We start from the raw sequence: 27,955 nt of genomic DNA, 5'->3' as shown, positions 1-27,955 counted from the left end.
TAAAAAAATGTATTTCGCTTTATTGTGCTCATTTTCATAAATGGTAATATCAAAACAATCCCTTGATAGAAGTAAATACGCAGTATTATATAGGAATGCAGAAAATTACCAGTATGCTCAATGAAAACTAAAGAAGGACACTTTAACCTCCAAGCGAGTCATTTTATCAGTATACAAAATTTTATTTTTAATAAACAATTAATACAAGGCAAAAATCAATATACATTTGTATTTGTATAAAAAATGTCTTCATTCATGTACATGGTTACAGTAATTTCAGAGTTCATTGCATGATATAACCATCCTTATTGATCACAGTGTATAATAATCACAGTCACGTTATTGTTCAACAGTTTGAGTTTGTATTCATTATAATCTGGCCTTTCTGTACTCAATCTTGGCAATTTGCCTAAGATGAACTTCATCGGGTCCGTCTGCCAAGCGTAACACCCTCGCCTTAGCGTACAAATGAGCTAAACAGAAGTCGTCGGATACACCGCCGCCACCATGGACCTGAAATCAGAAACAGAAGTCGTAGACACAAAAAAAAATGATTAAAACTCTAATTCATTAAAACATAGACTATATACTGGCAAATAGCATATACATTAAACTGAATATGTTTACTGTACTAAATAAAAACTGCTGGATGTGTCCTGAAAACATGAAAATTGGCACCTTTCAAAGTTTTGCTAAATTATGCTTTCTGTACTCCTGACGAGCGACACTTCGTAGATGAACTTCATCTGGGCCATCTGCTAGCCGCAGAACTCGAGCCCAGGAAAACATTCCGGCAAGAAGAAAATCGTCGCTCAACCCTGCTCCTCCGTGGGCCTAGAAGGGAACCAGTTAACAATCATACCTCAGTTGCTTGTTCAAGTATTTCAAGGGTATTTATACAATACAATTGATAATTGGATATAATGCAAATCTAGGTGTCATGGCAGAAATGATTTTTTGTCAATTTCAAAAATTGGGATGTATCGGTGTTGAGATGAGAATATTTCATCATTAGCTTAGCTTGTTCATTCTCTAAAAGGTTATCCCATTCTGTACTGTTTTATTACATATTTAATTTATTTGTATGTGGTTTGTTCATGGTTGACCCAAATACCCTTCTTCAATCAATTCACTTTATACACCATGTATCCTTCCTCTTCAAAATTACATGGAGGTTAAGATGGTAAAAATGTGATGAATAAATAAAAATATATAAAGAACTAGATAGGTCTAAGAAGGACTCAACCTTATTTATAAAAAGGGATCTGACATGCATGATGTATTCCCCCCCAAAACTTTGTTAGTTTGAGTATTGAGTTATGGACAATTCTATGGCCAAATTTAAACATTAAACTCTTACTTAAATCAGGAATATATGTTATATTCTCTAAGGGAAAATAAATCTTCAATTTTCTAATGCTAAAAAATTCTTGAGTATTGAGAGGTAAAACAACAAAATATGAAAAATGTCAAAGTATTGGATGGTTTAACTATAAACATTAAAGCTTAACACTGCTTGTAAATAGTCGCCGTCACACAGATACCTGGTATATATAAACCCTTCCATTCCGTTACACCCGATTGCACACCTGAAACTTGTCGCCAACGTGTAGTATTCCTTTTGTAATCTTTCGATTTTATGCATTTATTTCTTATTCTATGTGCATATTCTGTTTGTAAATAATGCATTGACCAACTTATTTGATGTTAGTATTCTCCTAGCTTGAAAAAAAGTGCGTAAAATTTGATAAATTCACACAGGTGAGACATCTACAGCAAAGTACTTTGAACTGTTTAGACGTCTGTGCCTTATATAGGGGTGGTAGGGACATCAGTGATGAAAGAGACGGTGCCTATTTACGAGCAGTGTTCAGCTTTAATGATGCGTATATATTTGAGGATTCGGGAAATACCATTTATCCTGGTGCAATTGTGGTGTATACATGTAAATTCGAGCTATGTACTATTAAAAGTACTGACCTGAATTGCACGATCAATGACCCGCTGTGCCATATTTGGACCTGCTACTTTGATCATGGCTATTTCTGGAGCTGCGACCTTTTAAAAATAAGAAAAGAAAGCACATGCAAGTTATTTCATGGTGTACACTTTTTATGAGATTATATATATATATATATATATATATATATATATAATGAAAACTTAGGTTACCTTGTTGCCATAGATATCCATCATGTGAGCAGCTTTAAACACCAATAGACGAGTCTGTTCTATCTCTATCCTGGACTTGGCCACATCCTGTTGTATGGTCCCCTGTGCTGCTAAAGGCTTACCAAATGCAACCCTGTTCTGTGTCTAAATTCAATAAAAAATGGCTGTTAAGTATTTCTTTTACAATGGAATTTTTTTTCACCTCTAAAAAATCTATAATTATTAAAGACATTACAATGGATAAATTTTTTCTCAGTGCAGTCTACTTTTAAAAATTTGATTGTGACATAATAATGCATGTTTAATTATAAGTAAGACCTACTCGTTCCAGCATCATCTCTAGAGCTCGCTCAGAATTGCCGATCAGTCTCATGCAGTGATGAATCCTGCCAGGACCCAGGCGACCTTGAGCAATCTCAAAGCCACGCCCCTCTCCAAGCAACATGTTGCCAAGGGGAACCTTCACATTCTCAAACAGCACCTCTGCATGTCCAGCTATCATTTGAAAATGAACAGTTTATACACAATGTACTTATAATTCTATGTCATTTAAAGTTACTTCAAGTGTGGATCCATACATTGTCTGAGAAATAGTTCTGGTGTTTTTTTGCACAAGTTCTGTTATCAGATATTTTTTAATGTGAATTTATTAAGTAAGTCTGAATATTCCTGGGAGGCCTGACCCCCATGACCTCATCTAGATCCATGCATGCACGTCAAATGCAGTTGTTATGGTTATGAACAAAATTATAATATTTGATGTTTAACTGACCTGGGTAGTCTAGATAACCAAACACAGTGAGGGGTCGGACAATCTTGACCCCCGGGGCATCCATGGGGACCAGGATCATACTCTGTTGTTTGTGGGTGGAGGCTGACTTGTCTGTCTTCCCCATGAACACACAGACTTTGCAGTCCGGGTGTAAAGCACCTGTAGAAATCCGATATATATATTTCACATATATACCTGCTCTGAACTATGAACATTCTTGTTTCTGGGAGTTTAATGATTGTCTGTCCAGTATTATTTAATCTGCCTGTTAAACACAATTCAAAAATCTGCATAATCACTTGATAATCAAGTTTTCAATATACACACTGGTACAAAATTTATCACAGCTGCAGAAAATGTACATCAGTATGTAACATGTACCGATAATAGCAGATAAAAAGTATACATGACCTTACATTACCTGAAGTCCACCATTTGTGTCCATTGATAACGTAATGGTCCCCCTCCCTGATTATGGAGGCTTCAATGTTTGTGGCATCAGATGAGGCAACCTGTCAACAACAGTAGTCAGTCACTAAACAAATTACCACAAAATGAGGAAAAATATCTCATCTCTCTCTCTCTCTCTCTCTCTCTCTCCTGATAAATATACCTGTGGCTCGGTCATCCCAAAGCAAGACTTCATTTCTCCATTCAGCAGGGGAGTTAACCACTGTCGCTTCTGTTCCTCTGTTCCGTACCTGACTATCACCTCCATGTTACCTGTATCTGGGGCCTGACAGTTAAACACCTGGATGAAAGCAAACAAATTTATTATAGATAGTTTGGAAAGAAAATGATACTGCTAATAATTGATGCATGCCAAATATTTTATATCAAAACAAGCACCTTTGTTTTATTACTAATATATAGGCAGATTTATTCAAGAGTCACACCAAAAGTGAACAAAAGAGAAAAGATGGAAGCTAACCTCTGGTGCTATTGGAGATTTGCCCATCTCCTCGCACATAAAGGCATACTCCAGATTACTGAGGCCAGCACCGTACTTCATACCTGGGTCCGATTCTTTGGGAAGAAACAAGTTCCACAAACCAGCTGCTTTGGCTTTTGCCTAGACAGAGACAGCAAACTTGGCTTTGATTTCAAACAACAAATCTGGTAATAAATCTAGAGATTAAATAGATATTTATAATTATGTGTATGTATCTTGTAGTTACAAGATTTTACCACTTGCAATTTCTTTACATAAAATGTTAGGGTTTCATATTATCTACTGTAAATTCTTCATTTTATGTGAGTACTTAATTCCACAATTCTGCTGTTTTGCATCAAATCGCGAGAATGTAAAATCATGAGCACCAATTTTTTTTATGATTTCACATTGCTCAAAACTGTCTGAAATATAAGAGCAAGATTTTAAAATCTGCGAGGACTGCTTCTCGTGATTCCTCACGTTTAATAAGAAATTTTCAGTATATGCATCACTACCCTTTACAAACAGCTTATATTTATCAACTTGTTTATATCATTCATCAATACCTTGAGCTCTGTGATGATTGGGCAGACTTTCCAACGATTCTGCTCCTCCTTATAGAAATCTATCACCTGCTTCTCGGTGGGTTTGACCTCTTTCTCTATGAAGTCCTTGACCCGATCGTAGATATTCTTAGCCCTAGGAGACAATCCATCGGGGGATACAGCCATATTACCTGTAAAAAAGATCATGCAATGGTAAACCGAGCTTTGGTGGACTTCTATAATATTCCAGATAATTTCATTGTATGTTTTTTTTATAGTACATGTTATAGAGATTAAATAGACTTCAAAGCTTTATAAGTGCATATACCATCACAATAAATTCATAACAATTATGAAGCAAGTAAAACAGTAGAGTATAAAGAATAAATATAAAGTTATATCAAACTTGATACAACTATCAACTACCTGTACAGTAAGCATTATGTCCACAATCTCATGAAAGTATAAGCAATGTCTGTGTCATTTAATTTTGAAGATTTCTTACTGGTGGTTTCCCCAGGGCCAGTGCTGTTGTTTCTCTTTCCCCCAGCGTTTTGCGGCTGCATCCCCCCACCAGTAGCAGACAGTGTAGGTGGCAGCTTACTGTTAGAGGCAATCTTCCAGCCCTCCTCAGCCATCAGCTTGGCAAATTCTCCGACCAACTTGGAATTGGGAGAGCTACCTTGTCCTGTTAATACATGACCAACTCTACACACAGGTATTTCAAGCACATAATGTTAATTAAACCAGAGTTGTCTCTAAGAACCGAGGGGTGGGGAATTCACCTGCCTATAATGCCTTAATTACCCGGCTATTATTGCATTTCAAACATATTGTAGCTATAAGCAAGACCCCTAGACCCCCTTCTACATTTTTATTTCTTCCTTCTTCATTCAATTTTCAGAGACATATCATTTTTTTCAAGAGTCAGCCTCCCACAAAAGGGATGTCTGGTCAATTTTGTTCTTATTTGGAAATATGTGTTTTACCATTTCCTTCATAACTTCAATAATCTACACTTACTTCAATCTAACTTAAGGTAATTATTTTCACCATTTCCTTCTGGTACTGAAGTCTAATCAATGTACAAAGGATATTGAATTCTGACCAATTATATTGATGTGCATATTTATACATGTATTTTGATAACAACTTGTACAGGTCTCTTTTCATCACCAAAGTAAAAGGTCAGACACTAAACCGGTAAATGATCTTTGGAGCTCATGTGTACAGGTTTTAAAAATAGGGGAGAAGAGGAAAACTCAAATAACTGACAGAACAGTCTTAGAACTCTGTATAGGCTTGCTCTCTTTGCTGACAGTGTTGCTTGAAGAGATTACCGGTACATACTATAATCAAACCACTGTACAATATTGGTAGGAAGGATTTTTTCTATTACCATGAGCAATAGGACACTTGCCAATCATCATGGCCGAGTTACTTCTTCTGGCACCTAATTTTAGCAGAGAGAAAGAACAATATAACAGGTGTATGTCTTACCTGAAGAAGGACAGTCTGATTACCGACATGACCTAGATATTCAACCCAGGTGAAAATTTAGGTACAAGTACAGGTTGATAACAAGATATGGTGTATTGGTTATACAGATACATACACATAATATTTACTTTAAATTACACAATACTGGAAGTAGCTATTTAAATAAACTTATATCTGTTTAATATCCTTTGAATATGTATCTAATTCCAACTACAAAACCTGTTTACCAGTATAACCAGTATACAGTAAAACACGGTTATAGCGAACACGCTTATAATGAATTGACGCTTACAGCGAAGTGAATTTCATTCCCCAAGTCTCTATTTCATGTTGTAAACTTGACGGTTATAACGAATTACGCTTATAACGAAGTTAAATTGCCTGTCCCTGGGACTTCGTTATAAGCGTGTTTTACTGTATATATTACCGACAGGTATAAAGGTGTTGGAGCAGAAAACTTCCACTTTGTCTAAAGTAATACAGATATGATTCATACTTTTTTCCTGTAGGGAGTGCATGGGTATATAGTGCATCATATCTCTTTTCTTAACTTTGTTCATGAGGTAAAATCTCACGACATGTATATCTTTTATCACTGTCCCAAATACAAATTTTAGATAAAAGACTGTCACCCACCCCCCACCCCCACCCCCATTTACCTTTCCTGTCTACATCATTTATTCGTTGTAAATAATGCATAAGGTTTCTATATGTACCAATCTGTAGTTGTATAAAATTGAACATAATTTAAGATGGTATGGGACATCTGTGGATATTGATGTGGATTAAAATACATCATAAATAAAATGCTTTCACAGATTAGAATTTTTAAATTTTTTTCAATAATTTACCAAAAAGTATGTTTTAAAAACTTTTGAAGGGTAATTTTAAAGACCTGCGGGATTCGAACTCATGACTTACAGATCCGTAGTGAATCGTCTAACCCACTCTGCTAAGCTGTTAAAGTAATTCTTGGAGAGAGACTATTTATAAAATTATACTTATTTTTATTGTTTACTTCTATTATTAATACATCACAACTTGGAGGTGTCCCATATCACCTTAAAAACACTGGTATATGTACATATTTATTTGCATAACTTATACCAAAGTTGTCAGATTCAAGGTAACTGCCTAATGATTAACTCTCCCAACACTTTCCACCATGACGTAATTAAATTAGTCAACCCTGTTCTTGGTTACCCTGTTCTGGAAAGTTCTTTCCATCAAACTAAAATCGCATGTTCAAGAAATGAATTGGCTCATTTTGTTTACTCTACATCTGTCAATATCTTATTTTCTATGTATATCTTAAATAAGATACCTGTAAATATAGTAACCCAATATGTAATTATTCAATATTACATGTATTTCATTGCAAGCATTTATTTTCAATGCAAATTCCCCCTGACTTGGATCTGCAAAAGCGTGTCCACCACCTTACTCTCATATTTGCTATTTTAGGCTGGTTTATCAAAAATGAAAGTAGGTTTTTAATTCATTTCTCAATATTACTTATAAAAAAAAATTCAATTATAGCTTACAGACACCATCTCACATGTAATGAAATACTAAAAGGTGTCAGCAGTTACTCTGGTGCAGGCATTTCATAGTTAATTGGCAAAATGTCTTTATTTATAAGTATAGATATATTTTGTTTTCTTTCAACATTTTTGCTATATTAACCTCCCCTTTTTATTGCATAAAATATTGTGTCTTATTTCTGATCCATATTTTAATTTGTTTCTAATCAGATGTGCACTATACATCATGCAGCATTTTTAACTGATATTTGGATGTGTGATTTTTTTTTATCATAGTTTGTGATTATCAAGTCTATCAAAAGAATGCTTACTAATCTTGTTTTCATAATGTCTAAAGGGATAACTGTTTATTTCAATGTAAAATGCATGTATGCTACAGTTAAAAAAATGTATCCTACTATTTCATGTATCCTTACATGTAAAACTCATATCCTATCTATCAACTCACATATCATATCAACTCATGTCAACTCATATACCCTATCAACTCGTGTATCCTATCAATTCACATATCCCATCAACTCATGTACCCTATCAACTCATGTATCCTACCAACTTATGTATCCTATCAACTTATGTAGTCTATCAGTTCGTTTATCCTACTAATTCACATATCCTATCAACTCATGTACTCTGTCAATTTGTGTACATGCATCCTACCAACTCACACATCCTATCAACTCAGGTACTCTATCAACTCGTGTATTCTACAAGATCAGATATCCTTTAAGACTCATGAATCATACCAAGACATATGTCTTTCAAAATGTTGCTTTCATCCTTATTAACAGTGCATAATGAATGATGCAAGATATCTCTTTGTATCTGAGACTATTAAGGTGGAATAACACACCAGGAAAAATCACTCAAATGAACAGTAAATTATTTAATTATGAGAGATATGATAATAAACAAACTGTACAAATGTCAAATACGTGAACAATTTGCAGTTTGGGGATAAAAATTTAATATCTAAAAAATTCAATACAATAAGTAATAGCAAAAGCCCCTGCGGGATTCGAACTTGGGATGTACGGATCACAAGCCTGACACGTTATCCACTCGGCTATGAAGTAAGTTACATGTTGCTTTCGATAAAATCCTTTTGATAGAATGAAATGTCGTTTCGATGAGAGGTCAGCCATTTTGTGACGATGTGTTATTCCACCTTAAAGATTACATGAGATATAGAAATAATTCATTTGTAGTTATCCATATTTACCTGAGATAGCTCGTTTGTAGACACCCTGTAGAATAGCTGCAAACCTGAAGAGTCCAAAGGCAATGTAAAAGTCCCAGGAAGGAACAGAGGGGATCCCCATCTTCTGACAGTAAATAGCATGGAATTCCTCAACACTGGGGATTCCCAGTGAAGGCACATCAAAGTTCTTAAAAGCTGTAATATAACATAATATTGTATTAGATATGAATACAAAACTGATATACAGTTGAACTTCAATATCTTGATTACAATGGATATGTCTAAGTGATTTGTTAGTACCAACCACTTATTTTTTCAAGCATTTTACCCTTGATATCTTGAATACTTGGATATCTCAAAGTTTGAAAAAACAAAGTTTGACTGTAATAAGAATCCTCATCCAAATTTTACCATCACTTGATCACAGCAAATATACAGAATCATGATTATAAATGTGTAAAAGTGAAAAACTTACATTTGATCATGATAAAATTGGGTGGCATGTAGAAATTCATGAGGGTTGTTGCCAGGTCTGTTATAGGATCTCCTATTGTAGAAAGCTCCCAGTCAAGTACTCCAATCACCTCAGGCTTCGTCGGGTGAAAAATCAGGTTGTCAAGTCTAAAAAAAAAAAAATGAAGGTTAATCTCTCTCTTTCTCTCTCTCTCTCTTTCTCTCTCTCTCACACACATATACACATAAGACAGACTTAATGAACCTGAAATCTCCATGAGCGATTGTAACAGCCTCTTTCTCTGGGATGTGTTTGTTGAGCCAATCCATCAGTTTGTTCATGGCCTCTATTTCCTCTGTCTTACTGGCCTCATACTGCTTGGTCCAGCGGTTGAGGTTGCGCTTCAGATATCCCCCTATTGCAGTAAATGAAACTATTCAATTTATGTACCGGTACATGCAGTAAAACTTGGTTATAACAAAATCCTAGGGACCAATGGATTGACTTTGTTATATCCGTAATTTGTTATATCCATAGAACAATTCGTAATAATAATTTTAGCGAATTCACCATAATCATGTTTTCTTTCACCACACTACAACTTTTGCTAATTGAGGCTTCAAATGAAAATACATTCTTTTAATACCCTTAATAATCATATTATAAATTGAAGAATTTATGTGAAAATAAATCCATTCAAACTATTATGTTAAATGGTAGTGCAAACTTTTTAAATTGTAAAGAAATTCATTAAAAGTGTTAAAATTCATCATTGTTCACCTCTGCATGAATCAATTAATCATTCAGTATATCTGTAAATTTGTTTATACCCGAATTCATGATAACCATAAAATTTTACAAAAATTTGTAAAGAGGACTAAAAAAAACTTCGCTCCTTGCAAGATTTTGCTATATTCGAGTCTGTACTAAACAAATTTTACTGAACCTTATAATAATGACGTTATAAAACTTGATGTGTAAGTCATAATCAGGAATACTCTTCCAATATTTATACATGTAGATTTAGCAACAACAAAAAACCAACAGTTCCTAGTATTATAATTCAGCTTTCTGTACATCTGATTTTCTGAAGACTATTATAATCCTGTTAAGTTTTTTCTCCTACCCTTTTTGCCATAATCATCCAGTCCTGCCTTTGATATGTCCACTTTATGAATCTTACAGAGTGTATCGGCCATAGCCATGTAAATGTCTCGTCTCTCCTGCTTCGTCATTCCAGGTAACTCCACTGCTTTAAAGATCCGCCCCTTACAATACTCCATCACATAGAATGGGGTACCAATCACGCTGAAATCAGAATTTGAAAATACAACCCTAAAGGTTAAATGACCTTCCAGTCTAGAGTCAAAGTATAAAAGAAGGATTTTTACTGACACTGGGTTCTACATCATGATCATAAGAACCTAGATATGTACATACTTAATGCTGTTATTCAAAATCAGGGGTATATAACTGTAGATTCCTAATTAAACGCTAGAATAAATACCCGCATAAAATCGCAAGAAGTACATCTCGCGCATTTTAAAATTTCGCTTTTATTTTTCAGTCATATTCTCACAATATGAAACTACAATACAAATTCGGCATTCGTGATTTTATATTCCCGCGATTCGATGGAAAATGGTTGAATCGCGGAATTAAGTACTCGCATAAAAAATAAGGAATACAGTATACTGACCCATTGTCCTGAAAGGGTCAAAGGCTATCACAGTCAGAGAACAAGGATGAGACTTGACTGATCGACTGTCACCAATAAAAGAACAAGTTTAACTGACCTACTGTCCTCACAGAGCCCATACATCCTAGGGATGGGAACGCCACACTGTCCCACAGCTTTCATCACGCGGTACTCTCGCTCCACCGCATGAGCTGAGGGAAGGAGTTTACCAGGCTACAAGTAGATTATCACTTCATTATTCAGCATAAAAAATACAGTGCTATCCCAACAAGTAAAACATTAGCTTTTCACAAATATCAAAAAAAAAATTAACCAAGGGATGTAGGAATTTACTCACTGGTTTCTTACGAAGAACAAGGTGTTTGTCTGCGTAGTATACATAGTATGTCGGATTGGACTGGCCATGTTGGAAACATCGGATGACAGGAGGTTCTGAAAACCAAAGAGATTATCAAAAACATCCTAAGTCAAAGCACTTGCCAATTAATATGATAGCAATAAATGCAGGAAATGAGACCACTTCTTTATTTATTAATGTTTGAATAGGAAGAACACGACCAAATCAAATCATAGCACATGGTCATTGGAATTCTACAAATGCATTGGGTGGCTTGAACCTGGTAGTTTAGAAAGTCTTTGTATGTACACAAAATGTATATGTAATATGGAATGCATTGAAAAATTCTTCACAAATTTTGACTAAGTGTAGTTACGTAATATGGAATGCATTGAAAATTTCTTTACAAATTTTGACTAAGTGTAGCTACATGTCCCTACCAGAGGAGTGCATATTGAGCTGTTGGTTGAAGTAAGTCTCCAGTCTGTCAAGAGGAATCCTTAGATGTTCCGGTACAGTGGTGGTATCATCAACAAACCTCCGCAGGCAGAGCCCGCCAACTTCCTGTTCAAGGTCAAGGACAGCCTTGTCCGGATCCGATACCTGCAAAAGTTTTACTGGTCAGGTTTTTACTTTCTCTACAGATATACATGGATGTAATGAAGTGTAAAAGGACTCTCTTTTATACATTAACTAACTGTTCATAAAAACTAAAAGTTTTAAAATTCTTCAGATGATACCAAATTTGGTAACAGTACATTTGTCATGGTGTGTTATTTTGTGTAAATATGTTTAAGAGTTTACTCATGCCAAATGACAAGTAAATATGTCATGGTGTGTTATTTTCTGTAAATATGTTTAAGAGTTTACTCATGCCAAATGACAAGTAATTAGCTAGAGTCAGTCTGCTCTGCTAATTATCCCCAATTACCGGTAGTCTATATATAATTGTTCTGAGTTGTTCTTAAGCTTTTTGAGTAATTATCATGAGTAATGTACCACACTTTTATTAATTATCTTTTAGAATATAAATACAGTTAGAAATTTATTCAATTCAGTCAGACACTTTCGGCCACTATCTCATGTTGCTTATGTCTTCACACTGACTATCTAGTTGACTGTCCACCAGTCCGTCAGTAGACTAAGCAACATTGAGCTAAATTCAAACCTGACTCATTTGGCTTTTTTTTAAGAAATAATTATTTTTATCCTGTTCTATTTTGACTTTATTTTATTTGATTATTGTTGATATTTTATAAGTTAATTAAAATCACTTGATCAATAAATTGTGAAACCTGCCTTCGAGTTATAGCTCTATGCATATTCGACTTAGAGGTCAATTTAAGCCTATTGACTAGGCTGACCCCCTGTCTCTTGGGTTGGGCCTATACAAGTTAATTCCCCTTATTCTATAGTGCCCTAATCCCCCTCGGTGACAGATGTGGTGGAGAATCCGGGTATGCATAGTTGATTTATGCTATAGCTAGAAGGCACAGTCAATAGACAGGATAGTTTAGTTTATAAAGGTACTTCCATGATGGAGATGAAATAGAGCCAGACCTATCCAAACGGGAGCTACACTACTGAAAGATAAGTACAACTTTGTTGATATTTTTCCACTTTCAATTGTGTGAGAAATAAAAATGTACACTGTGTAGATAATTCAAGTTCATTTCATCTCTGACTTCTATGTTAATTGCTTAGAGAAATGTAAATGAAGTGCAAATTTCAGTCCAACTCGGCTTCCATGATACTGACTACTCTCTTATAGTTTCAGACTAGCTCTAAACTTGAAGTCAGTCATGGGACGAAGAAAGGTTTCCCAGGGATGGTTATGTCAGAAGAGGAGATGTTCTCAACTTTCCTGCATGACCCAAGGGACACCCGAATTACAGTTCACTGCAGCCATGGAGAGGAACTTTGTCGAAGCCAAACTACAGAATACACCCATTAAGTGCTTGGTGGATAGTGGAGCTTCCATTAGCTGTATAAGTCAACACCAATTACAGCGATTACAATATAATGGAGACATACAAGAATCCTCCATAACTAGTGCTGTTGGTGTCTGTGGAGAAGTCCATCCTGTTCTTGGAGAAATTATGCTGGAAGTAACTTTTGGACACATTACAGTGAAGCAAAAATTCAGAGTGTTTGAAACCCTACATTCGAAAGTGATATTTGGACTTGATTTCCTGCAAGAAAACAAAATAAGGACTGATTTTGAAAATATGACATTAACAATTCCATTTCCAGGGAAAAATCTCAACTACATAAGTGAATCTGGAAGTGCTGATCATGTAACTGTCTCCACCATTCGTGACCAAAGAACATTTACTACAATGGCCGAGACCGTCAATCACATCATTCTCGAACCTCATTCAGAAACAATTCTGCCTGTCAAGATTCCAAACTACTCACCTGGAGCAACTGTGATTTTAGAACCTAGTCACACTCTTCAATCAAAATTCTCTGTAGCTGGAGGAAGAACAGTCACCTACCTAGATGATAACCAAATCGGCATCTACAGAGTCTTAAATCCAACCAACCTTCCTGTCTATTTAAAATCTAACCTCCAAATTGCTGCCGCACAACCTGTAAATTTTGAAGATGTCCATTGTCTCCAACAGCAGGAACCAGCCTTTCTGTGTAGTCTCTCAGAAAACATTGAACAGTTTGATAAAGACTGTGCGAGCATCTTGTCTGACATAGGAATTGATTTAGACTCTTGTGACTTGGACAGTGTGCAGCGACAACAACTTTGCAAGTTTCTAGCACAAAACAGAAACATTTTTGCAAAGGATCTGTCAGAACTCGGGAAAACAGACATGCACTATCACACTATCCATACAAAAGGTGACAAAGTGGTCAGTTCTGCGCCTTATCGCCAGTCTCCGCAGATGCGAGCCGAGTTAGAACGACAACTTGATGAAATGGAAAAACATGGCATCATTGAAGAATCCACTTCACCATTCCATAGCCCAGTAGTGCTAGTAAAGAAGCGAAACAACGAATATCGTTTCTGTGTTGACTTTCGAGCACTGAACAGAATCACAGAGCCTATGTCTTTCACAATTCCTCACATGTCGGATATTCTTGACACTTTAGCTGATGCCAAGCCAGAAATTTACTCAACACTTGACCTACGATCTGGATTTTGGCAAGTGCCTTTGGACCCTACTACAAAACACAAGAGTGCTTTCATTACCCACAAAGGAGTGTATGAATTTAATAGACTGGCCTTTGGAATGATGAACTCACCAATGACCTTCCAATGCCTGATGACAAAAGTGCTCCGGAATCTGAATTTCAAAGTTGCTCTTGTGTACATTGATGATGTGCTAATATTCTCAAAGAACTTTCAGGAACACTTACAACATCTTCACCTAGTGTTTTCGAGCTTACGTAGTGCAAATCTAAAATTACATCCATCCAAGTGCATCTTCGCAAAGAAAGAAGTCAAATATTTAGGACATATTATTTCAAAACATGGAGTAAGAGTAAATCCAGAAAATACAGAAAAAGTTAAAACTTTCCCAGTCCCGCAAAACACCAAACAAGTGAAGAGTTTCCTTGGCATGGCAAATTATTACAGAAAATTCGTCAAAGACTTTGCCCAAATTGCTTCTCCATTAACATCCCTACTAAAGAAGAATGTGAAGTTTCAATGGACTTTAAGTTGTCAGAAAGCATATGACACCTTGAAAAATGCACTTGTTACTGCTCCAATCCTTGCTTTTCCAGACTTTGACAAGCCATTTATTCTTTCAACAGACGCCTCTGAATACTCAATGGGATATGTGCTCAGCCAAATCCAGAATGGACGCGAACATGCCATAGCATATGGAGGTAGATCCCTTCATGGTGCTGAATTAAAATGGCATATAACAGACAAAGAAGCTTTGGCCCTTGTTGAGGGAATCCAGCACTTCAAACATTATTTGGCAAACCAGGAATTCACTGTGTTTACTGACAATGTGTCTGTCAAATATCTGCAGAAGATCCGAGATTGTCAAGGTCGCCTTGGAAGATGGAGCCTTCTACTTCAAGGTTACAACTTCAAGATCGTCCACCGTGATGGAAGCAAAAATCCAGCTGACTGCTTATCCAGACAACAGCATGACAATTATACGTCTACAGATTCACCTGACCTGGGCGAACATCTTTACTATGTCAATCACAAGGAACACACAGAAACTGTTCTAGTCTATCCAGGGGAAGAAGAAGAACATGTAATTGCCAGTTTACAAGATAGGCCGTCTCCAGAACTTATTTTACAGAACATGGCAAACTTGCAACAACAGTGCCCTGACTTTCAAGGAATCTATGAGTACAAACTAAACCAAGAACTTCCCAATGATCCAGCGATTGCCAGAACTATCGTGGCTGAATCCTACAACTTCGAACTTGAAGATGGGATCTTGAAACATTTCTACTCAAAACGATGCAAGAAAGTCCCAAAACAAGAACGTTTAGTGAAACAAGTTGCAGTTCCAAGAATTCTGCGTGATGACGTACTGCGATCATACCACGACTGTATTCTTGGTGGTGGTCATCAAGGATTTGAAAGAACATATGCTGCACTACGCAATAAATACTTCTGGCCCTCAATGTATGATGATATAAAACGCTATGTTCAGACCTGTGAAACTTGTCAACAAAGCAAACGCAATTACGGTGCTAAGCGTCCACCTCTGAAGCCCCAAATAAGTGATGATATATTTGGAAGGTGGCATATGGACATTTTAAGTGGACTTCCAACAACTCCTAACAAACACAAGCATATTCTTCTGGTTGTGGACAGTTATTCCAAATGGTGCGAAGCATTTCCATTGCGAACTCAAGAAGCCAGTGAAGTTGCAAGAGTCTTATACAAGGAGATAATAACTAGGTACGGAGCACCAAGAACACTTATATCAGATCGCGGAAGGAATTTTGTCTCCAATCTTGTAAAGGCACTCTCAGAGATGTTCCAAATAACAAGGCATTTAACGAGCTCCTATCATCCGCAAACCAATGGATCTGTTGAAAGGATGAACTCCGTCATTCTCCAAGCTATACGCTGCTATGCTAAAGGACAGCAAGATGACTGGGATGATCTTCTACTCCCAGGGATCCGAATGGCATACCGAGCAACTCCTGCAACTCAGTCAACTGATTTCTCACCATACTTCATGCTCTATGGAAGAGAGATGTGCCTCCCTATTGATTCCTCCTTAGTCCCAAAAGAACACTTGGCTCAGGACCAAAAGATATTCCTTGGACGAATTTTACAAAATTTAGAAAGAACACGAAAGATTGCTTCCGAGAATATTAAACTAGCCCAAGAAAGAAATAAACAACGATATGATCAGACAGCTAAGGAACCAGACTTCTTCCCAACTCAACGTGTTTGGTTATATTGCACCAAAGTTCCAGTGGGTAACGCTCCAAAACTACACCGCCAGTGGGTTGGTCCATATTACATCACCATGGTCAACAGACAAAATCACACATACAAAATCAGGAATTGTGCAAACAACAAAGAGGTAAAGTCACTGGTAAGTGCCCATCGTTTAAAACCATACCATGATCCTCTCACCAGGCCGACTAACCCTCCTCCAGAACATGCTAATGACGACGCTCAACTTGATCCTGATGAACTTGACCAGAACATAGGCAGACCTACTGTTCAGCCAGCAAGACAGAATGCACCAGCAGTACCCAGTCAAGCAAACAACCCACCAAGAGTGCAAAATAGACCACCAAGACAGAACAGACGACAGAATAAGCGGCCACAGCAACATAATCAGCAGCCACACCAACATAATCAGCCTCCTCAACAACAGAATCAGCAGCCACAGCAAAGGAATCAGCTGCAACAAAATCAACCCCTACAGCACAATCAGCCTTTACAGCAACACAGTAGGCAGCCACAGAGACCCAACCAACAGCAAAGCAATTGGAGACCACAGAAACAAAGTCAGAAGACACAACCAGATCAACAAATTCAACGCAACAACCACTTAAATCAACCTAGAAATCCACCTATTGCTGATACCAGACCTTCATGCAGAGACTGCAAACGAGGCTCCTGCACACCATTCAAGGAGGACATGATTGACCGGCTCTTAGCGTCTAACAGAGGAAATGGAACACTCTACTACAAAGTTAAGTTCTCGACTGGAAATACAGAATGGCATTTTCCATGCAAAATTCCTTCTCATTTAGTACGCCAATTTCATGCAGACAGAACCATGAGCGGAAAGAAGAGAAAGAGACCTCTGCATCAGACCAAACACAAGTTCTTCAACAAACAAGACCCACAGCCCCAGGAAGAAAAGTCATCCCAAAGCAATAATTCCCAGACAAGTTCTGTTAACGTTTTGAGTGGAACAACATTCAACTTTAAAGAAGAATTACGGGCCATACGCATGATGAACGGACGAGCCTACTTTCTGGTTCAGACTGGTTCCTCGGATCCCAAATGGAAACCACTTACATCAGCCAGTTCCCATGCATGTAAATTTATTTCGTCCGTGTCCAAACAACTTGATGAAGAAATACTACAAAATGACATCCAACATCTTCGTAATCAACGCCTTAAGATACCCGAACAGAACTGCGAGCTTTGGCAAATGGTCACAGGACACAAAATTCACGAAGTACAATTCAGCCGACACAGTGAACCCCAGTATTTAATGAGTTTTGCAAATCCTTATGTGCCACCAAAGTGGGTTCCATTCAATGATGTACCATTTGGCCTTGTTACATTTCTCCTGGAGGATTTGAAGAGTGAATATTGTGAAGAACTAGACATCCCTCAGTAGTTCTCAAACTTCATGTCAATGTGGAACTTCCAATATTATGTCATGTTTTGATATCTGTGTGATGTAATTTTAATCCTTCCTGACCATTTGTAAAGAAATTCATCTGCTTTAATTTTATTTTGATTTTTTGAACCAAACTTTAGTTTAGTACAAAGTAGATCCAAGGAATGGTATGAGTGCACGCATACTATTTCTTATATCTACATTATTTTAGGCTTAAGTAACAATTATTTATTAACTCTTTCATGCCATGAATTTCTTTCAAAAGGTACTATTAACCAATATTTTGTTTGCCATGTAGTACTATTTTTTTTTTTGTTTTTTTTGTTTTGTATTGCATACTGAAATTTTTTTCAGCTAGACTATACTATTGTATATACTTTCACTTGTAAATATTATGTTTGAGGACAAACATTTTCGAGCAGGGGGGAATATGTCATGGTGTGTTATTTTGTGTAAATATGTTTAAGAGTTTACTCATGCCAAATGACAAGTAAATATGTCATGGTGTGTTATTTTGTGTAAATATGTTTAAGAGTTTACTCATGCCAAATGACAAGTAATTAGCTAGAGTCAGTCTGCTCTGCTAATTATCCCCAATTACCGGTAGTCTATATATAATTGTTCTGAGTTGTTCTTAAGCTTTTTGAGTAATTATCATGAGTAATGTACCACACTTTTATTAATTATCTTTTAGAATATAAATACAGTTAGAAATTTATTCAATTCAGTCAGACACTTTCGGCCACTATCTCATGTTGCTTATGTCTTCACACTGACTATCTAGTTGACTGTCCACCAGTCCGTCAGTAGACTAAGCAACATTGAGCTAAATTCAAACCTGACTCATTTGGCTTTTTTTTAAGAAATAATTATTTTTATCCTGTTCTATTTTGACTTTATTTTATTTGATTATTGTTGATATTTTATAAGTTAATTAAAATCACTTGATCAATAAATTGTGAAACCTGCCTTCGAGTTATAGCTCTATGCATATTCGACTTAGAGGTCAATTTAAGCCTATTGACTAGGCTGACCCCCTGTCTCTTGGGTTGGGCCTATACAAGTTAATTCCCCTTATTCTATAGTGCCCTAATCCCCCTCGGTGACACATTTTAACATAAGATAATATCAAGTTCTTTATTATTAAAGAATAGAAGAAAAGAAATAAACAAGTTATCTTGACATTACCCATTTGTGTACATAAAAGCATTGAAATAGCAATGTCGATAAAATACAATCAATATAGTACCAACTTTTAAAACAAGAGCAAATTCTGAAATGTAAAAAGAAATGCATGATAACACACCTAATTTAAATAATGGCTCCATTTTTGCAGTAATTATAACATAATTACACTACATAAATGTGTATTTCAATTCTTTTGTGTCACCTTAATGGTTCTGATCCCTAATTGTTTGGCTGCCTTTAGATTTACACCCAGATCATCTAGAAACACAGACTCCTCTGGTTTGACATCCAGCTGCTGTAGACAGATTTCGTAGATCCTTTGCTCCGGTTTCCTGGAACCCACTTTAGTGGACTCAACAACTACATCAAACAATTCCCTGCAATTCAGAGAGTTTTTGAGGAAGCTTTATCATCAGAGAATGCATGGGGTCTAATGCAGATTTTTCAAAAGATTTTTCATAATTATAATGAATTTGTACAAAATTATCAAACCTTTTTCTAGCTCCTTTATTCCAAACATCCATTGGACCATCAAAATAAAGATATTGGAAGGTTTGTTTTTAACTAAAGTGAAAATAAAACTGTGTCAATCAATACATTGATGTACCTCGGCATATTCCAGTCTGATTCTCGATCCTCCCACTTCCAGTTATTGGTTAATAGGGCCGTTTTCATGCCCTCAATCCTCAGACATTTTATTGCATCTATGATGGACTGGTTTGGTATTGCCAGATTTTGTCCCACAAACTTCAGCAGCCCTGACATATCTGCTTTTTTCCCTGCCTACAATAAAATCAGTTTTATGAACATCTCCTGTTTTGTACATGTAACAATTTTATTAATTAGATTGATAATATGTGTTTATAAACGTATGCATATACATTTTGTACAAAAATATATGAGATACCAAATTACATTTGTAGTATCACTTCCACCATAAAATTTGATTATCGATATAGTTGTAGAAATGTTTTACCCTTTTAGAAACTTCATTGCTGAATTTTTCGGCAAACTCTGAAAGAGTGATCTCTCCACGCTCCAGCTGATTCCACGCCCCATTGTCTCCACTCTCTACCACAGTCCGCGAGATACTGCCTTTAGGGAGACCCAACTTCTTCTCATACTCTGTGTCAAAATAAAATTTGCTTTACTCTCCAGCAGAAAATATTATACATGTACAAAAAAGCCTCTATAGCCATATTCAGAAATGCAACTCTCATTTCAACAACTTTATAATTCAAATGATATGCATTACTTTGTGATAAATACTATCATGCAGAAAGGATTTAAACAGAACAAACAATGGTATATTATGACATTTCGTTAGATTATTGACGTCATAGTCTCTCGATATGCTTTGCAATCAAAGATGTTTAACCTATTGATAACATAAAATCTTAATGTTGGAATGGTGCTGTACATCTTATTTCAGTTAAAGAATGCAAATAGTGTTAAAATTTTCCATTAAAAAACTCATTTAACAAGACAATACATATAATTCACTGGTGCATATACTGTATACCTATAAATGCTGCCAATGGTGATGGCACAACAACTCCACCTAAGTCAAATATGACTGCTTTTGTTGTCTTCGATCTCCGGTGAGCCATCACTGAAGAAGCTTGAATTCTGTGTGATAAACTATAGACTGACTCCAATAGATGTGGGGCCCTTAGTATGCGTAGAGGCAATCTGTACATCCTTCCATCTATGCAATCAAAAAGATTTTTTTAATTATAATGCATCTAAATCTGTTCATTACTTTATTGATGATACACTAAAATGTCAGTTTGTTCTAATGAAATCTATTGATTTTTTAATTTTAATCTGCTATAACATATATTTGAGTAAATTGCCCATTGCTGTATCAGATTGGATAATGTTAAATGTTGACCATAGGCATTATATTTATCGATGACCTCTGTATACCTGTATATCTACTGGAGATAACATACAGTTAGCCTACAAATTAAAGTACATGTAGAGATAATCTCCTGTACTATACGTTAGCGTATTTAAAATTTTAAAGAGAATATATATATATATATATATATATATATATATATATATATATATATATATATATATATATATATATACACATTTTTTTAAAAATATAACGTTTACTTCCAACATGCCTATTGTCTGCTTATCAGTGGTTCTAAAAAATTACATGCAACTTTTTTATAAATTGATGTCACAAGATTGGCTTCAAATAGTTAATGGAGAAATTCAATATGCACTATAATATCACGGTTTCCTACCTAGCAAAATGTCACGAATGAAAGTACTGCGGAATCTTGAACTTTGAAGCTGAACCTCAAAACTCAAAAAACCAAAAGTAGGATGTTATTATAGAGTTATCCCCCTTTTCAAGGATGTGAATCCCGATTCCGATAAGAATTACAAGTTTTATTTTCAATATTTTGAAATTTTATGTGATGTTTACACAAGAATTCCGTGTGTGAGACAAATAGTCAATGAAATAACCAACAGAAGAGGGTCATGGATAAGCATAGCTTGACTGGATAAGCTGGAGAAAATGCAACCATCTGACTTGTATCCAACATCCCGAATGACACAGCTGTGACATATTCAATGATTATTAAGTCTTTTCGAATGAAGGTATGCTTTTGTAAGTAAAGTGGAAATAGAGTCAACTGATGTCTCAAAAATACACACGTTTTACTTTTTTGTTAGATTAACCAGGTTTGGACCAATCTCCCAAATGGGATATAATAGCCCGTTCGGGATATAATAGCCCAAATGGGATAAATTTAAAGTGCAAAAAATATTTATTTTTTTTATTTTAAAATATTTGATATAAATCGGCACTAATGTGAATCAGATGCAACAACTTTTGGTGAAGAAGTTTTTCTGTATGTCTATAGTTTGTAAGATTGATCCCCAAGAAGTTTTGGATATACCATGATATACTGAGGGATCAATCTCCGTAATATGACAGCTACAGAAAAAGTTGTTTACCAAAATATGTTGTATTTCATCTATTCTAATGCGGATTTTTATCAAAAATTTCAAAATCAAATTTTTTTATTTTTTGCACTTTAAGTTTATATTCCATTTGGGCTATTTAATACGGTATATCCCAAACAGGCTATTATATCCCATTTTGGAGATTGGTCCCAACCTGTTAACGTCATCTATAGGATGAGAAGTATAGCATATACACATGCTCCTAAACACTGACCAACTGAAACAGACACGACTGTACCAAAAAATACATTTCACTTAATTTATGTTGCACGATAAATATGTATTAAATAGATAAATGTATTCACCTACAAAAGAGTGTTATATTATTAACATTGCTTAGAAATATCAGAAAAATCAAGGTAGAGAAAATACCTGGGTATTTTCAGATGCATGTGCCTGATGTGGCCTTCTTCAAAAGGTATATGATTGGTTTAGCAAAACAATCACAAAATTTTAAAAACTGCATGGCTACCGTTTCTCAGGGTGTGTAACTTTATCTAGCTGTCAGCTCCGGATCTCCAGCTCGTTTTCTGACATGACACTGCATATGTAATGAGGATAAAAAAAAATGTTCTCTGCACCATTTTACTGCATGGGCTATCAAACAGTCATTTCCCCAAATGTCACAACCATTTTTGTTAATTTTATATCTTTGAATTTGAGGTTTTTTTATAAGAGTTGTAGAGATGCACACATGTAGAGATACATAAATTAAGAATTTCAAGCTCCTGCCTATTTGAGTTCGTAAAAATATTGATATTTATGATAAGTATAAGCATCATATTGATTCTATAAAGTAAACTACTTTCACACATCTGCTAAATTACAGTAATTGTCCCAATAGTTGTTCCCTGTATTTAAATCCTGTACAAATGATATATGATAAAATGATGTATATGTAATAGCTTTCATAGATTTTATTACAGTTCCCATTCATTGACGCCACACTCAGAGGACGCCATGAGAAAGCTGAGCTTTCTGTCTCCTACCCAGTCCCTGAAATGGATCTGTCTCTTCATTCTGGCTTTCCTTGTGCTGGAGTTACTCCTCTTTAACTGTTTCATATTCTATGCTCTGGGTGTACTGCAAAGGACTGTGGGGCCCTTGCTGAACATTGGCGATGTTGACTGGACAGAGGACCTCAAACAGGCCCCCTGGGTCCGGAGAATGGTCTACAGGGGCAAGGCGGGGGGATTTGTGTCCTTGATGCAGGACACAGTGGAGAGATTATACCTGATAGAGGAAGAAGGGTCAGAGAAAAAACTGAGAACTTTTGGAGTTGATGTCTCTCATTCGGGTGAATTTCTATACATCTATAGACATATTCTGGCCAGGAGGAACTTTCCCTATGCTCGGTTGGTGATTGACATTGGTGCTAACGATGGCCTCCTCTCCAGCAACTCATTCAACTTCATCCAAATTGGTTGGTCAGGACTTTTAGTGGAACCCCAGGCCTCTCAGGCAGAAATGGCTGCTAAAAATGTTGTCAGGTACAAAAACATTTGTTGATGTAGTTTAATGTGCATAATATTGCAATTAATTTGCAATAAAAATCAAATATTTGGGCCCGATAAAATGGGCTGTAAAATGTTATGAACTCAAGTGCATAAACATGCCTACACACCCTTTTAGTAGCAGAGTAAATTGCCTTATCGGTTGTTCAAAATAACTAGACATGTTTATAACTTAGATATCAGTGATATGTACAAAGTAGTTTCTAACGGGATCAACCAGATGTTATTTATCAAATTCAAATTTGTTTTTTGAAAGCCAAAAAAAAACACCCTAAATAACTATGATAATATCGGCAAATGTTTACTGTCTGTATGTTTGAATGATAAATTAAATATTGTGTACCAATATTTTTTGCATTTATCTGATGGGACTTTGGAAATAAAGCCTATGATATCATACCAAAATGATTTTTAAAAAGTTATATATATATATATATATAGCCATTTAGCAAAAATGAGATATAAAAGTTTAAGGTGTTGACAATTGCCTTAAAATGGGAGCAAGATACATTGTCATTTCTCTTGAATGGAATGTCTAAGATTTTAAGTAAAAATCAAAGTTTCTTAGATAAAATAAAGAGAAACTTCTGCACTTTTTATGACAACAGTTTGATAACTATATTTGCAACATACTCTATATAAACATGTACTTGCATTTTTGCAGTGATTTTCATAATATCATCTAACTAAAGTACATTCAATGATTTTCAACAAAAACCTTTTTTTTGACCAGGTATGTGAATCCGTATCGTGAAAATAATCAGACAGTCAAGGTCATCAAAAATGTCATCAGCAAGAAATCAGGGATTGTGCCCTTCATGCGAAGGTCAGACATTGCTGACATGGAGGGTCACATTGCAGCCGAGGAGGATTATTATCCAGACGGTCAGATGGACGGAGAAATCATCCAAGTACCCAGTATAACAGTCCGACAATTCACCGCCAAATATAACGTCCCAAAGTACTTTGGAGTCCTGTCTATTGATGCTGAGGGCACCGGCAACCAGGTGTGATATTATTCATTATATATCTATATGTTCTTCCTCAAAAAGGTTTTATTTATTAATTTTGGGGGGAAAATAGGTTAATATAGTGTACAGGTTGAGGCTTAAAGGCCAGGGGGAAAAAGGCTGCAGGTCTGAAAAAATTTGGATGGATGATCTTGGTATTTTTTCAGACCAGGAGCAACAGAACTGCAACTTGAAAAAAAGTATCGACATACCTATATATTCTTAAAAACACAGTGCTCTTGTATTATACATTTATCCTGTTTATGTTGATATAACAATGTATTTTCTATTCTCTCTACAGATTTTACATTCTTTCATTGACCTTGGATTTCGGCCGGGGTACATCATTTACGAAGATTTACACGAGAGAGCATTTGAACTTCCTGTTGTCACAGAAAAGTACATGAACGACAGTGGATACGTCCTAATGTCCAGGCGCGGCTGGAACCTTATCTTCTGTCACAGGACTAGGAAGTGACATACACAGTGGTCTTCTCTAAATATGTAAACATGTTACTTGTAAAATTATTTTTCTAATTAGGCAGAGAAGAGAGAATTATTTGTTGACTGTTGTACATACATTTTTTTTTTTATTCAATTGGTGGGAAATCCAAAATGATAAGTATTCATAAAACTTTAGTGTTAGAGAAGGATATACATTTTGATATACATTGTATTACATGTATCTGTATACAGGTAGTTATGTATAGTATGGTATCTGAAAGTATTGTGAAGTATCAGTGTAGGTAGTTTATTTTTTAGTGCTGGAATGTAGTATAACACACAATAGATAAATCTGAACCCTAGACACTGTATGGTGCATATTCCGTAAACCAACCTTTATTTAGAAATGGATGTAAGCAAATTTCATGAAGTTTTTGAGAGCCTCATTTATAGGACTTTTTCTTGCCTCAAAATACTTTTGTAATGTTTTATCCAATTAAATTTTAAAAATTAACATTAAAGTAAGTCACACATTCACAAACCAATATATTACACGTGAACCATGAAAAAATGATAAAGAATAAAATTTAGTTTACTGATTACAGTAAATGTATTGAATTTTACAGAATAGATATCAAGGATAAAGTCTAAGGCAAGTTTATTAATCCCCAGTTTCCAATGGGTCAAGCAAACCATACACGTAGGATTTAGCCCGCACCGTAATGGTTAACCTTCAGACATTCAAGACCACTGAGCCAAACCTATATCAGAGTACATTAGCACTTCTATGCATCATACATGTAGGTATAATTAACAAATAGACCACAGTGATAGCGTGAACGCAGAAAGCTTGAAGAGCTTATATCTGATACCGGCCCCCTCCCTTAGTTTTATATCTTATTTACACCAGTAGGTCTCATTTTACTGGAAACATATACAAGAGATTCTTGTCAATTTCTTTGATATTAAATTAGATTGGTTATGTAATGGTCATAAGACTTTTATCCATTTTATCACGCTGTATATCTATTTTGATCGTTCATATCTGTAGTTTTTTCGTAGAAGAGAATTTTAGAGTGGATTATTAAGACACGGAGAAGAGTGAAAAAAAATATGACAGCATTATGATAGCTTTGCCCTGGATAATTTTCGTCAGAGAAGAGACCCCATTATTTTTAAGCAGTTCTGCAATCGTTTAAAGATATACCAGTGCATCAGCATATTAAAAAAACGAGAGTAGATCTGGCTGGGTGTAAAGTAATACTCAAGATAAATGGAGGAAAATCCAACAGTTTCATGCATGTTTTTTTTTTCTTCATGAAAATTATTTTCCGCATCCTGATGATATATCAGAGAGTGATGCAAGACTTCTTTGCTCCTGGGGTCTCTTTTCATAACCAGGAACTATCAAGTGCCTTTATACATTTTCAGCATTTCAGATATAACAAAGATTTAGCCAGGATTTTTTTTTCTACAGATATAACAAAGATTTAGCCAGGATTTTTTTTTCTACAGATATAACAAAGATTTAGCCAGGATTGTTTTTCTATAGGTTTATATTTTGGTTTGTAGTTATGTAGTTAATAGTTTTGTTAGTTTTCAGATTTGGTGCTCTGGAAAAAACTGGTACATGTTGCTTTTATTTCAACCTTTTATAATTTTTCAAATGTGCAATTTTATTAAGTTTACACATTTATAGCTAGACAACAATTATTTTTGAATACCTCAAATTGAATTTATTCAATGTGTGTGATTTTGATTATTTAAAAATTTTGATTTTGAGTTGATTTGAATTTACCGGTAGTTGTTACAAGGTTAGTGAGATTTTTTTTTTTTAATTTCACATTAATGAAAAATTTGAGAGAAGATATGTACACTTCAGCATTTGGTGTTGTTAGTTCACAGTGAAATGGATTTATCCCAAACAAAGTGCAATTATTATTTTCCTATACCAAAGGTGGACTTAAATCAAACACAATGAGTTATTTTGTGATAATGTTGCCAAAATTAGTGTTTTGTTCAAAGTTGAAATATCTAGGTCATTGTCATGACAACTAAACAGTCCTTGGCAACCTGTATTATTTCATGGGGCTATGACAAGAATAGCTCCTCCCAAAGCAACTGTTTCTGTGTTACATAATCAATTGATTCATTTATCTCCCTTTTTGTCATGGCGTTGCTAAATACAAATTATATAACAAGATTTTTTCAAATGATAAACAAACAAGTTGTACATATGGAGCACTGTTTCTCATCAGCTGTGATATTCGCCTAGGAGGAGTCCAGAAGAACAAGATACTCAGACTTATTATTACTGAACAGACAGACAGTATAAACACACTCTATCTATCAGCTGAGATTGTATGAAATGACGGTTATCGAGATGCCGGTCTGTAATGTCTTCTGTCACAATGTAACTGGATACAGAACAAATCAGACTAAAGGATAATATTTCAATTGATTTCTATAATATTCTTACTTTTGATATTGTGTTGTTAAATCCTCCCTTTGAGCATGGCAAGGAGGTATCCCTAAACAAAGGAGCCATGTTGTTCAAACTTTCCCCAACTGCTACTTGAACATCTTTCATCATGTTTCAAAAAAATTTTATGAAATCAAAATTCCTTTAGATTACGTTTAAGCATTAAATTGTGATGTTCTTTTAATAGCATGGTTTACTGCTGTAATGGTCTGTTTTAAAAAAAAAATAAAGCCTTCATTTTCATTAAAATTAAAATTTACATACTTATTTTGACAAAAATGTTACAGGGACAAAGACTTAGGAATTATGTGTACGTGTCAGTACTTCTTATATCTTGAAATCATTAGCAGAATTTA

General features: G+C 35.4%; 2 protein-coding genes across 3 annotated transcripts; one reads left to right on the top strand and one right to left on the bottom strand.

Moving 5' to 3' along the window:
- Positions 1-170: 170 nt before the first annotated feature.
- Positions 171-21,542, bottom strand: LOC105336237 (acyl-CoA dehydrogenase family member 10). 2 transcript variants are annotated; one of them, XM_011440464.4, is made up of 23 exons: positions 21,420-21,542; positions 20,678-20,863; positions 20,132-20,280; positions 19,763-19,938; positions 19,358-19,532; positions 11,599-11,761; positions 11,159-11,253; positions 10,919-11,034; positions 10,249-10,430; positions 9,387-9,537; positions 9,144-9,289; positions 8,690-8,863; positions 4,929-5,111; positions 4,445-4,614; positions 3,876-4,016; positions 3,558-3,695; positions 3,366-3,456; positions 2,945-3,103; positions 2,495-2,667; positions 2,173-2,316; positions 1,981-2,058; positions 679-834; positions 171-513 (listed from the first exon to the last, which is right to left on the bottom strand). In XM_011440464.4, the coding sequence occupies exons 2-22, from the start codon at positions 20,853-20,855 to the stop codon at positions 682-684; spliced, it is 3,135 nt and encodes a 1,044-aa protein (XP_011438766.3). In that variant the 5' UTR covers positions 20,856-20,863; positions 21,420-21,542; the 3' UTR covers positions 171-513; positions 679-681. The 2 variants fall into 2 exon arrangements, with proteins under 2 accessions (XP_011438766.3, XP_011438767.3); XM_011440465.4 differs by lacking the exon at positions 679-834 and having other exon boundaries at positions 173-513.
- Positions 21,543-21,562: 20 nt separating this feature from the next.
- LOC105336238 (uncharacterized) lies at positions 21,563-27,653 on the top strand. Its single transcript, XM_011440466.4, has 4 exons — positions 21,563-21,780; positions 23,076-23,639; positions 24,397-24,670; positions 24,975-27,653. The coding sequence occupies exons 2-4, from the start codon at positions 23,110-23,112 to the stop codon at positions 25,149-25,151; spliced, it is 981 nt and encodes a 326-aa protein (XP_011438768.2). The 5' UTR covers positions 21,563-21,780; positions 23,076-23,109; the 3' UTR covers positions 25,152-27,653.
- Positions 27,654-27,955: the final 302 nt, after the last annotated feature.

This window comes from Magallana gigas, chromosome 3, assembly GCF_963853765.1.
Source record: "Magallana gigas chromosome 3, xbMagGiga1.1, whole genome shotgun sequence".
Lineage (NCBI taxonomy): Eukaryota > Metazoa > Mollusca > Bivalvia > Ostreida > Ostreidae > Magallana > Magallana gigas.
Note: the sequence above shows the minus strand (reverse complement) of the source record. Positions and strands in the feature narration are given on the sequence as shown.